General features: G+C 41.7%; 1 protein-coding gene across 5 annotated transcripts in view; it reads left to right on the top strand.

Annotated features, from left to right (window-relative positions):
* The window catches only part of birc6 (baculoviral IAP repeat containing 6), a 172,268-nt gene that overhangs the window by 80,072 nt on the left and 79,559 nt on the right, over positions 1-12,637 (top strand). For 2 of the 5 annotated variants that reach the window (XM_061745121.1, XM_061745119.1), the window contains exons 32-40: positions 853-990; positions 1,894-2,021; positions 2,194-2,325; positions 5,823-6,038; positions 7,552-7,735; positions 8,597-8,800; positions 10,383-10,516; positions 11,672-11,825; positions 11,914-12,030. In XM_061745121.1, the coding sequence (XP_061601105.1) occupies positions 853-990; positions 1,894-2,021; positions 2,194-2,325; positions 5,823-6,038; positions 7,552-7,735; positions 8,597-8,800; positions 10,383-10,516; positions 11,672-11,825; positions 11,914-12,030 (1,407 nt within the window). The remainder of the gene's footprint in view (positions 1-852; positions 991-1,893; positions 2,022-2,193; positions 2,326-5,822; positions 6,039-7,551; positions 7,736-8,596; positions 8,801-10,382; positions 10,517-11,671; positions 11,826-11,913; positions 12,031-12,637) is intronic. The other 3 variants (XM_061745120.1, XM_061745122.1, XM_061745123.1) reach the window with 3 other exon arrangements.

Here is a 12,637-nt window from a genome sequence, read left to right as displayed (position 1 = left end):
CTTTTTTTTCTTTTTTTTGAGTTATTATCTTTGGAGGTATTGTCATGTACTTGCTTGTTTACTTGCTCTCATGATGTGTCTCTCTCCCTCTAGTTGTATTGTGTTTATGAAATAAGAATGGAAATGAGGATTTGTGAAAATATGAATGTTAGTGTACACATAAACGATAGTGAAGTTTAAGGGATGTATAGGGGAAGGAGGTAACAGGGGGTTAGAAGGTATTTAAACGCATGTTATGGCTCTTTTGGTTTGGTTTATGTTTAGATATGTCCTTTTAATATTTTTTCCTTTTTGTGTATATGTTGAGGTTGATGTCTGTCTTATGTCTATGTATTTTAGTTGTTTTTTTATTATGGTTATACTGAACGTCACTATGGTGTGGCACATTATAGAAAAATAAAGTATAAAAAAGAAAAAAAAGCAGCTCAGCGGTTTTAGTGTGGGACCGGGAGCAGAGGGGCGAGCAGAGAGGCGAGCAGAGAGGCGAGCAGAGAGGCGAGCAGAGAGGCGAGCAGAGAGGCTAGCAGAGAGGCGAGCAGAGAGGCGAGCAGAGAGGCGAGCAGAGAGGCGAGCAGAGAGGCGAGCAGAGGGCCGAGCAGAGGGCCGAGCAGAGGGCCGAGCAGAGGGCCGAGCAGAGGGCCGAGCAGAGGGCCGAGCAGAGGGCCGAGCAGAGGGGCGAGCAGAGGGGCGAGCAGAGGGGCGAGCAGAGGGGCGAGCAGAGAGGCGAGCAGAGAGGCGAGCAGAGGGCCGAGCAGAGAGGCGAGCAGAGAGGCGAGCAGAGAGGCCTTCAGGGGGGCAGTGACGAGGGGAACACAGCCGTTTAGTCAGAGGCGTGTGTTTGTCGCCATGCAGGGGTTCTGGACATCCCCATGATCAGCTGGGTGGTGATGCTGGTTTCCAGGCTGCTGGACTACGTGTCCAGCATCGAAGACGAGGCCTCCGGTGGGAAGAAACACCTCGGAGGGAAAGAACGGGAAAGACCTGTGACAGGTATGTAAAAGGAGACCTGTGATGTACCGTTTAGATTTCACTGGAGCCCCGTTAGCTTTCAGATATGGAACCAGTAACTGAACGTAAACCTTTATGCAGTACAGTAATCCCTGGATATAACGCGGTTCTCCTTTCACGTCTCGCTGCTTCACGGATTTGCATTGTGCATCGTGTTCTGCATTCTGATTGGCTGAACAGTTTTCCTGCTTCTTCACTTCCTGTTTCAATAACGTTGGTTGCTTAGCAACAAGCTGAGAACGACCAATGAGCTTCAGCACTGGACCACTGGTTCTCGGTAACTGTACCAAATAATGTCCATGGACCACTGGTTCTTGGGGTAACTGTACCAAATATTAATGTCCATGGACCACTGGTTCTTGGTAACTGTACCAAATATTAATGTCCATGGACCACTGGTTCTTGGTAACTGTACCAAATATTAATGTCCATGGACCACTGGTTCTTGGTAACTGTACCAAATATTAATGTCCATGGACCACTGGTTCTTGGGGTAACTGTACCAAATATTAATGTCCATGGACCACTGGTTCTTGGGGTAACTGTACGGGTCACTGTCAAGTCCAACTGCCTTTAATTTAAGCAGATAATCAGCTGTTATCCCGTCTTCTCCACTAGCTGCAGCTGTTTTTGCTGATGTTTTGCCACTCAGTGTGAGTAAGGGGGGGGAGTGACAATGCAAACCCTCTATACAGTTAGAAACTTAATGCAAGCTGTTATTAGCAGAAAAATCCCTGATTTAGGGACGGTGGATAACAGAACTTGCAGATTGTTTTGCCTGATTGCACGTTCTCTGCTCACATGTTGATGCTCTTGTCATGATGGTTGTCTGGGCGCCCCACGCGTGTTCTTTGTTCCTCTTTTGACGGTCTGTTTGCGTCTCAGGGATTCAGTGGAGCTTCATCAACAACAGCCTTCAGTCTCAGAACCCGAGCAGGTCGGCTAAAGGCAGCAGCAGCTTGGATCGCCTCTACTCACGCAAGATCCGCAAGCAGCTCGTCCACCACAAGCAGGTAAATGTGTCTCATTCAGAATCTTTCACAAGACATGATCACATATAACGTTTTGTCCAGTAGATCCAAAGAAGGTTTGCTTTGATCTGATGAATGCAGTTGAAACTTGAACAACAGAATTGCCTGGATATGTTTTGCAGTGCTGATATTAATCTGGCCCTTTTTATTGTAGCAGTTAAATTTGTTGAAAGCCAAACAGAAAGCTCTGGTTGAACAGATAGAGAAGGAGAAGATCCAGAGCAACAAAGGCTCCTCGTACAAACTGCTGGTGGAACAGGCCAAACTCAAACAAGCCACGTCCAAGGTGAGCAGCCCATCATGCCCCGAGCCCTGAGGCAAACTTATGCTTCAGGGCTTTGTGATCTTTATTCAGCCATGGTTTCCACACAGCAGACTTTCCTGTGAAGCCCAGCAAGGTTTATTAACGTGCAGTGGAATTAGATGGTTTTCTGCAGAAATTTGACAAAAAAACTCTGGTTGGTTCTTCCTGAGTCTCAATACTAAGTGGACACACACAATGTGCTAAAGCTGATTAACGCATAGATAACTGTCATTTCTGTCTTTTATTGAACACACCCTTGGAACATTCACAGAGCTGGAGGAGTATGGAGGATTTTTAGTGCCAAAATTAAATAAATAAATACATAATTAATTAATTAAAATGGGAATGAAATATATCATTAATTAAATGTCGTTAATTAATTAAAATTGTAATTAAATATGTCATTAATTAATTAAAATACAACAAATCTTAAGTAAAACATTTTTTTTAATTATTTCAGTATTTATTTCAGTATTTAAGCAGACCAAAGCGGTGGATTCCACTAGATTTGCGTTAGTCCCGCCCACTGAGTTTGACAAGTGAAACTGACAGTTTGACATTTCATGATTCACACGCAACACGAAATCATTAATTAAATGTGTCATTAATTAATTAAATACTGAAATAATTAAATATATATTTTTTACTTAAAATGAATTGTATTTTAATTAATTAATGACATATTTCATTCCAATTTTAATGAATGAATGACATTTAATTAATGAATGATATATTTAATTCCCATTTTAATTAATTAATGACACATTTAATTAATTAATGACACATTTAATTAATTAATGATGTATTTCATTCCCATTTTAATTAATTAATGAAACATTTAATTAATGATGTATTTATTTAATTTTGGCACTAAAAATCCTCCATAGAGGAGAACCCAAACGTGGTTAAAGATGTCTGTCTTAGCAGAATATGACCCTAAACATGGGAGTAAATCCAGGCCTGAACCCTGCAGAGATGCTGTGGAACCGTCACACCACACACCCCACAGATATGTCTGAGCTGAAGCAGCGCTGGGAAGATGGTGGTCTGACTAACAGGGTTCAACCAGCAACTCCAAGGCTCGGATTTCTTTCTCCCTCCTTGTGAATGTTTAAAGGGTTCGTTCAGTAAGAGCTGTCCGCGATCAGCCGGAACTGGTTCTGGTTTTCTGTTATTGTGAGTTAAAGATCAGATCATATTTTATGTCATGTTAATCCTGAAAAACTGCTAACTTCCCAGGGTTTTGTAAACTTAAAAAAAAACAACCTGTCTGGGCCTGTTGAACAGGGATGAACCATCTGGAAACAGGTGTGGGGGGTCGGGGGTCAGTTTGGTGAGGATGCGGGAACTATGTACAGTAATCCCTGGCTATAATGCAGTTCTCCTTTCACGTCTCGCTGCTTCCCGGATTTACATTGTGCATCGTGTTCTGCATTCTGATTGGCTAAACAGTCTCCCCGCTTCTTCACTTCCTGTGTCAATAACGTTGGTTGCTTAGCAAAAAGCTGAGAACGACCAATGAGCTTCAGCAGCAGCTCAAGAACGGGACCTTTGATGAATCGTTCATTACAGTCTCAGATATAATCCATGGTGGCATGTCGGTTTAGAAGAATCTTTTTGCCCAGAAGAAAAAAGAGCTACAACAACGACCCATAACTATGTTTTTCTCTGGAAAAAACACCCCTGCACCGCGGCTTTAGAAGAAAAAGACGCTACAGAGCGAGTCAGGATGCAGCAGATCAGAAGAGCAGGGAAATACGCACCATTTTTTTTCATAATAATTTTTCATTTTCTCCCGTTCAAATCCAATTAATCGGGTCGTGGTGGAACGGTGCTTATCTGCACAATTTGAAGCCTTGTATAATAATTGTAAAAAAAACTAAAGGTTGCTACTTCGCCGATTTCACTTATCACGGGTTCTTTTTGGAACGTAACCCCCGCCAAAAACCAGGGATTACTGTATATACAGGACTGTCTCAGAAAATTAGAATATTGTGATTTTCTGTAATGCAATTACAAAAACAAAAATGTCATACATTCTGGATTCATTACAAATCAACTGAAATATTGCAAGCCTTTTATTATTTTAATATTGCTGATCATGGCTTACAGCTCTTAAGAAAACTCAAATATCCTATCTCAACAAATTAGAATATTCTGGGAATCTTAATCTTAAACTGTAAGCTAGTGCTGGGCGGTATGACCAAAAATGTATATCACGGTATTTTTCAAAATTATATGGGTTTCACGGTATATCACGGTATTTTTTTTTTCATGCACAACTGGGTGTTAACCACATTTTCTAATGATTTAGAGAGGAATTGCTGCAGTAAATTGGCTTGGAATGGCCTATTTTACTGTCATGAGGAGGAAATATTGTAGAAAAACATTAATGTCCACACTAGTATAAATACAGGTTTGCATGGCCTCACGTGTGCCTGGCACTAGGACCCCGCGGACGCATGGTGTGTCGTCGGGCTATGTTTTCCTTCATGCTTCCCTGCAGCGTCACATGCAAACACAAACACACGTACCTGGCAGAAACATTTCTTTATATCATGTTGTCTGTCGCCCGCGATATTTTTTCTTTTTTTGGCCGGCGCCATAGTTGGCTAGCTACAAACTCTATACATCCCATAATGTATAATAATATGCCCGTGCTCTCAGCAGCGGTACTCGCATCGTTAAGGCTGATTTATGGTTCCGCGTTACACCAACGCAGAGCCTACGCGGTAGGGTACGCAGCGAGCGGCCGTACGGTGCACGTCACCGCGTACTACGGCGTAGGCTCTACGCGCGCGGCGCGGCGGAACGTAGTGCCGCGCCGCGTTCCCAACGTTGTGTGCGCTACTGGACATTCTCACCGGTATTACGGTATATATGAAAAATTCATATCATAAGAAAAATAAACACCGGTATTCGGTATGAACCGGTATACCGCCCAGCACTACTGTAAGCCATAATCAGCAATATTAAAATAATAAAAGACTTGCAATATTTCAGTTGATTTGTAATGAATCCAGAATGTATGACTTTTTTGTTTTTTTTTAAATTCCATTACAGAAAATAAAGAACTTTATCACAATATTCTAATTTTCTGAGACAGTCCTGTACGTTCCCAGCGATGAGACTGAAACACTGTCTTGATGGAAACCTTTTTTGAGATCCAGATTTCCAGTTGATACAACGGATGAGTTGTGCTTACAATCAGGGAATTCACAAACCAACGATGTCGGCTTCTTCCCAGCCTTTTCTCTTTTGTGCATGAATGGAGACCCCGTATGTGAGGGAGTCATTGAGCAGAGCCCGACAGCACCACGTGCTCACCGAGCCTCACCCTGCACTGTCCCTCCGGGGACCAATGACATCACAAACCATTAAGATGTTGGGTTTCAGAGTACACTGGTCCGTCTGAAAGTGTGTTAATTCCTCAAATGCAGAACATTGACGTCCCTTCCCCTCTTTCCTCCCTGTTGCAGCACTTTAAAGACCTGATCCGTCTGCGGCGGACGGCAGAGTGGCCTCGCTCCACACTGGACGCAGAGTCCACCACAGCCAAAGAAACCCCCGAGGTGGAGCCCCTGCCCTTCACGCTGGCGCATGAGCGCTGCATCTCCGTGGTGCAGAAGCTGGCCCTCTTCCTGCTCTCCATGGACTTCACCTGCCACGCCGACCTGCTGCTCTTCGTCTGCAAGGTATTGATCGGCCGGTGGCGGGCAGCGGGGGCGGGGGGTGTTGGCAGGGTTATGCAGCAGGCGGCTTGGCGTGGTAAACCACAATAAAATAAGTAGACACCGCAAAAACGGAGATAACAGAACTTCATACAGACAGTCTTTTGTTTCACTCGATTCACAACTGAAGTCAGCTGTGGATGTGCAGCCATTTATTGAACACACAGCACGTCTTGTCAATCAGCTCAATCAATTAACGAGTGACACCACACAACTTCTGTCCATCAAACAAAGACAAATAATTGAGAGCACTCTCTCCTCAACACCCTCACTTGCTCTCACTTTATTCTAAAGAAAAGGAAAAACTTAATTAACTCCAAACATAAATTCATCAAACTGTTTCAACTTAAATTTTGTTGCAGGTTTGGTAAATAGGTCTGCAACCATTTCATTGGTCTGACAATACGTCAAGATAATTTTCCCATGGTTAACAGTGTTACTGGATATCCTCATGTTTACACCTCTGTCTGCTGACAGGATTTGTAGCTAAAGAAACCGTGCCTTGGTTGTCCTCGTATACCTTAGGTATTGCATATGGATGTTTATCAATCCCTCTAGGAAATGAGTAAGGTATAGACCAGGGGTCAGCAACCCGCGGCTCTAGAGCTGCATGCAGCTCCTTAGCGCTGCTCCTAGTGGCTCCTGGAGCTTTTTGAAAAATGTTTGACCTTTTTTTTCCTTTTTTTTTTCTTTCTTTTTCCTTCTTTTTTCTTTTTTTTCCTTTTTTTCTCTTTTTCTTCTTTTTTTTCTTTTTAGTTTTTTTCTTCTTTTTTTTCCTCTTTTTTTCTTCTTTTATTCCTTTTTCTTTTCTTTTTTTCTCTTTTTTTTTTCCTTTTTTAATCTCGACATTTTGACTTTTTTCTCAACATTTCGACTTTTTTCTCAAGATTTTACTTCAACATTAATCTCGACATTTCGACTTTTTTCTCGACATTTCGACTTTTTCTCGAAGTTCATAATGAAAAAAAAATCTTCCCCCAGTTCTAACTAATATAGAAACATGCAGCATGTGTTGCCTTCATTCTAAGGCTTATACAAGGCTTTTCATTCTTTGCGGCTCCAGACATATTTGTTGTTTGTGTTTTTGGTCCAATACGGCTCTTTAAACATTTGGGTTGCCGACCCCTGGTTTAGACACTCTTGGATAGTAGCAGCGAGTGCTATGTACTCTGACTCACAAGTGGACAGTGCTACCGTTGGCTGCTTTTTGGTTTTCCATGACTCTAAAGCGCCACCTTTGGTTAAGCTTATACAGTAACCAGATGTACTTGGTCTATCAAGAGCTGTCAGCAGCCCAATCTGCATCACTGTATGCTGGTATCCCTCGGTTCTCATCGCTTCGCCTGTAACATAGTACTTCGTCACTTATAGATACCTTAAAACATGTTTAACTGCACTCCATTGCTGTTCTGTAGGTTTAGAGTAGTAGTGTGTAGTCTGTTCACCCCAGAGATGACTGCCTGTGTTTTCCCGCCAGGTCCTGGCCAGGATAGCCAACGCCACGCGGCCAACCATCCACCTGTGTGAGGTGGTGTCGGAGCAGCAGCTGGAGCGCCTGCTGCTGCTGCTCGTGGGGACAGATTTTAACCGGGGAGACATCTCCTGGGGGGGAGCCTGGGCACAGTATTCTCTGACGTGTATGCTGCAGGACATCCTGGCAGGTGGGTTTCATCTACTCGTGGTCTCAGTTTGGGCTGGAGGAATGGGTGTGACTGCACGCTCCTACGGGAGAACTGTTCAATGGCAGGACTTTGGTCAGATCAACAGATACACTGCAAAAACTCTTACCAGGAATATTTGTCTTATTTCTAGTTAAAATGTCTTTTTTTTTTTTTTTTTTTTGGCTGCTCGGTGGCGCAGTGGGTTAAGCAGCGGCTCATATAATATAAATATAAGACTCATTTTTAGTCATAAAATCTCATTACACTTAAAACAAGAGTCATTACCAGAAAAATAACTTATTTGACAATTTTCACCTGTTTCAAGTAAATTTTTACTTGAAACAAAAATAAGTAGAAAAATCTGCCAGATTTATCTTCATATTACAAGCAAAAAAATCTTGTTCCACTGGAAGATTTTTCTACTTATTTCAAGTGAAAATTTACTTGAAACAGGTGAAAATTGTTGTTTTTTCCAGTGATGAGTCTAGAAATAAGACAAATATTCTTAAGATTTTGAGATTTTGCAGTGTATTTTATTTTTTTACTTTATTTTTATTGAAGAAAAACACAGACATTCCTTGACAACATCACAGAATATATATGAAGGTGTTAAACCAACTCCCCATCTTCAATTATAATATTTAACTCCAGCTCCCATTTGGTTTTTAATATAAAAAGTGTTGTCTGATGTATCCAGTAGCAGATTTCTGTATATGTGGGAAACTTGCTTCTTACTGGGTATTTTATGTTTAGTTAAATAAAGTAAATTAGCATAGATGAACAGATGTTTAATGAGGTTTAGTACCAGTTGGAGCGGTCCGGACTGTGCTGACGTAGTGAGTGTGTGTTGTGTCCCTGCAGGGGAGCTGCTGTCCCCGGGCTCTCTGGACTCCATGGAGGACGTGGTGGGGGACGAGGCCGGAGCGTCGTCGTCCTCCGCGGCGGCGGCGGATCCAGACGACGCGCTGCTGCAGCCGGCGCCGGTGCCGCTGGTGGAGAGCATCGACGAAGCCCTGGTGCCTGACATCATTGCAGGTACTGCAGGGACCTCCTCGCTGTTCCAAAGTGCGTTGGTAAACCCCCCTATCCGTTACACACAAGCACACACTCATGTAATGTTTCCTGGGTGCAGCATGACCTCTGTTCCACTGGGATGTTTCTGTTGGGATGTTACTGATGGTGGGGGGTGCAGACATGAACATCAACACCATTTTCTTGTTATTTTAGGGTGCTTTCACACCTGTCCCGTTTGGAGCAGTTGTTCCCAAACGGGGAGCGTTTCCCCCTAAAGATCAGTTGGTTTGGTACATGTGAACACAGCAATCGCGCTCAGATGTGGGACAAAACAAGCGAGCCCCATCTCCTAGGAGATGTGGTCTCGGCTCGCTTCTATTCCTATGGAGCTAGAATAGTCTCATAATTCGCAAATGCATACACCGTTTCACAAATGCACAGAACAATTCACACGTGCGTAGGACAAGATATACAAATGTATTTTGGATGCACACACAAATATAACCTGATTTACAAACGTTTTCTTGTCTGTGAGCTGCGCTGGATTTGCGTGTGACTTTTGAGACTCCTCTGACGTGACTCGATCCACAAATACGTTTTTACATTTCAACATTAATCTCGACATTTCCAGTTTTTTCTCGAAGTGCACAATAAAAAAAAAAATCCCCTCTAATATTCCCTCAGAATATTTTTTATCCTGCCTGGCCCTAGTAACTCTTCCGTACCATCCCGTGTTGTTGTTTTGTTTATTTATCTTTATTCCCCCAACTCGAAATCATTTTTCTAAGCGAACGAGGCGAATGCAGTTCAAACATCAGGTTTACCCGCCCCTTTAATCTGATTGGTTTACGAGTAAATCGCCCCCCACGTGGGGTGCGCTCTTATGATTGGCTGAAACAAAGGAAGACATCTGATTGGTTGCAGATCCTTCAGTGTTAAAAAAACGTATTTGTGGATCGAGTCACGTCAGAGGAGTCTCAAAAGTCACACGCATCCAGCGCAGCTCACAGACAAAAAAAACGTTTGTAAATCAGGTTATATTTGTGTGTGCATCAAAAATACATTTGTATATCTTGTCCAACGCACGTGTGAATTGGTCTGTGCATTTGTGAAACGGTGTGTGCATTTGCGAATTATGAGACTGTTCTAGCTCCATACATTCCAGACCTGGAGCGGTTCGTTTGCAGTGAGAACAGAATCCACACAGCAACCCACACAACTCCCTCATAACCATTGTTGTTTTTTCCGGGGTACGGAAGAGGAAACTCCTTCCACGTTCATTTCTGACCAATGAGAGAACAGTTGGTTCATGGCATTTGTTAACAGCTTTGAACCGCTACAGACGGTTGCCTTGTGAACACAAACGCCACAAACTAAAAACGAAACAACTGTATCGATTTAGCCCCTGAATCGGAACAAAACAAACGGGCCACAGGTCTGAAAGCACTCTTAGTTTAACATAAAAATCTAGCCTGGTTGGGACACGTGGGGGAGAAAAGGCCGACTGTCCTGCGTCTGGACTGAAGGAATGTGTTTTCAGCTCCGTCACTGTTCACATCGGGATGAATAAACACTTGTCTGTATTTCAGTCTTGTGTTCTGGGCAATATTGAAGGTGTTTTCGTTGTTCAAAGGTGCTCCACCTCTGTCGTCTCTGGAAAAAGATAAAGACATAGACTTTGACTTGCTGCAAGACCTGATGGATGTTGATATTGATCCTTTAGATATTGATTTGGAAAAAGATCCCCTGGCGGCCAAAGTGTTCAAGGTACGTTTCTGATGTCTTCCTGTTCTATAAATCATCTTTTTTACTAACAGTGTTTTTTAGGAGAAGAAACCTCCTGGAGTTCCCTTAGCTGCTGGAGGAGGGGAAGTTGCAGACACCAGTTATTTGTGCATAAACTCAGTTTGACCAGCTTTTAGCATCAGGAAGCAAAAGGTCTGGAGATAAAGACGCGACAGTCTTTGGAGTTTTTCTGTGTCGAACTGAAGGATCACAGAACATGTGGGGTTTTCTTCTGCCTGCCTTAATTAAAAATGATTGAATTGAATTCAAATTTTATTTCGAACATGAAACAGTAGTGAATACAAAACAATAATAATCAATAATAAATAAATGTAAATATGAAAACAAAATAAGCATAAATATAAATAAAAACCTGCATCCATCATAATTAACATGCTCGAAAAGGAGTAGGAAGAAGTAAAAACTCCTACCCCCTAAACTCTATTTCATTATAATCAAAATTAATTTAATTTCTATACAAAAAACAAAAGATGTCTATAAATATCTATATATACATATATAACACATACACACATATCTACAGGACTGTCTCAGAAAATTAAATATTGTGATTATTATAAAATAAGTTCTTTATTTTCTGTAATGAAAAAATGTCATACATTCTGGATTCATTACAAATCAACTGAAATATTGCAAGCCTTTTATTATTTTAATATTGCTGATCATGGCTTACAGCTTAAGAAAACTCAAATATCCTATCTCAAAAAATTAGAATATTCTGGGAATCTTAATCTTAAATTGTAAGCCATAAACAGCAATATTAAAATAATAAAAGGCTTGCAATATTTCAGTTGATTTGTAATTAATCGAGAATGTATGACATCTTTGTTTTTTTAATTGCATTACAGAAAATAAAGAACTTTATCACAATATTCAAATTTTCTGAGACAGTCCTTTATAATATATATATATATATATATATATATATATATATATATATATATATATATATATATACACACACATACATAAATACACAATGATATGAATATACCCATTTATAAATTAATATATCAGTATCAACAATATACAGAAAAGAAAACAAACAACTCTAACCGTGGTGTTGGTGCGTCTTTCACCTTGTGCTGAAGTTAAACCCCTCTTCCTTGTGTGCAGCCCATCAGCAGCACCTGGTATGACTACTGGGGGGCCGACTACGGCACGTACGGCTACAACCCGTACATCGGCGGGGTGGGCATCCCCGTGTCCAAGCCGGCGGTGGCGGCTGAGAAGCCCGGCTCTCAGGGCCTGTCGGTGTCCGTGTCTCAGGGTGAGCCCCGCCGCTGTCTCTGGGAACTTCTGCTTGAATCTCTGGGGGGGTTCTGGGGGGGTTCCATCTAACCTGTGATGCTCCACAGCGCTGGACGCTCGCCTGGAGGTGGGCCTGGAGCAGCAGGCTGAGCTGATGCTGAAGATGATGGCAACGCTCCAGGCTGATTCCATCCTGCAGGCTCTCACTTCAACTTCATCCACAAGTAAGCAGAGAAATCGCAGTGCTCGCTGGGTTTTCAGTAGGCCTGTGTTGAAAAAATCCATTATCCGATTCTAAATCGATTCTCATATTAATTCCTAAAAATCGATTCGTCTAAAGATCGATTTTTTTTTTTTTCATCATTACATTACAACTTTTGGTATTTTTTTGTTCAACCCCAAGAAAGGAATGTTTTGTTGGACACGAAAATAACTGGTGCCATGTTTTTGCCTTTAAATAGTTATGAAAACATTAAAGTTTTCAGTTATAATTGCATAAATTGTCTATATTTCATTACTTTATGTCTTGAGGTTACATTTGCATAAAATGCTAAAAACCAAATTCTCAAAAATTTAAAACTGAAATAGACCGGAAATGGAAAAACTAAAACTGATTTCATCCGTCCTCTGTTTCCTCCCTGGATCTGTTTGGTAATTCTGACCCACATGATGTTTCTGAAAGCAGTTCTATCAGCATTCTGGGAGCTGATTGGTCCTTACAGCATCATTAGCTGCAATACTTGCTGTTAATCTCAATATATTACTAGTATTAATATGTTGCAGAACTACAGTCATATCATTCATGCAACAGCTGAAAAAACTGTTTTAATA

The sequence above is a fragment of the Cololabis saira genome, chromosome 17 (assembly GCF_033807715.1).
Source record: "Cololabis saira isolate AMF1-May2022 chromosome 17, fColSai1.1, whole genome shotgun sequence".
NCBI classification, from domain to species: domain Eukaryota; kingdom Metazoa; phylum Chordata; class Actinopteri; order Beloniformes; family Belonidae; genus Cololabis; species Cololabis saira.
This window is presented reverse-complemented; position numbering and strand designations above follow the sequence as displayed.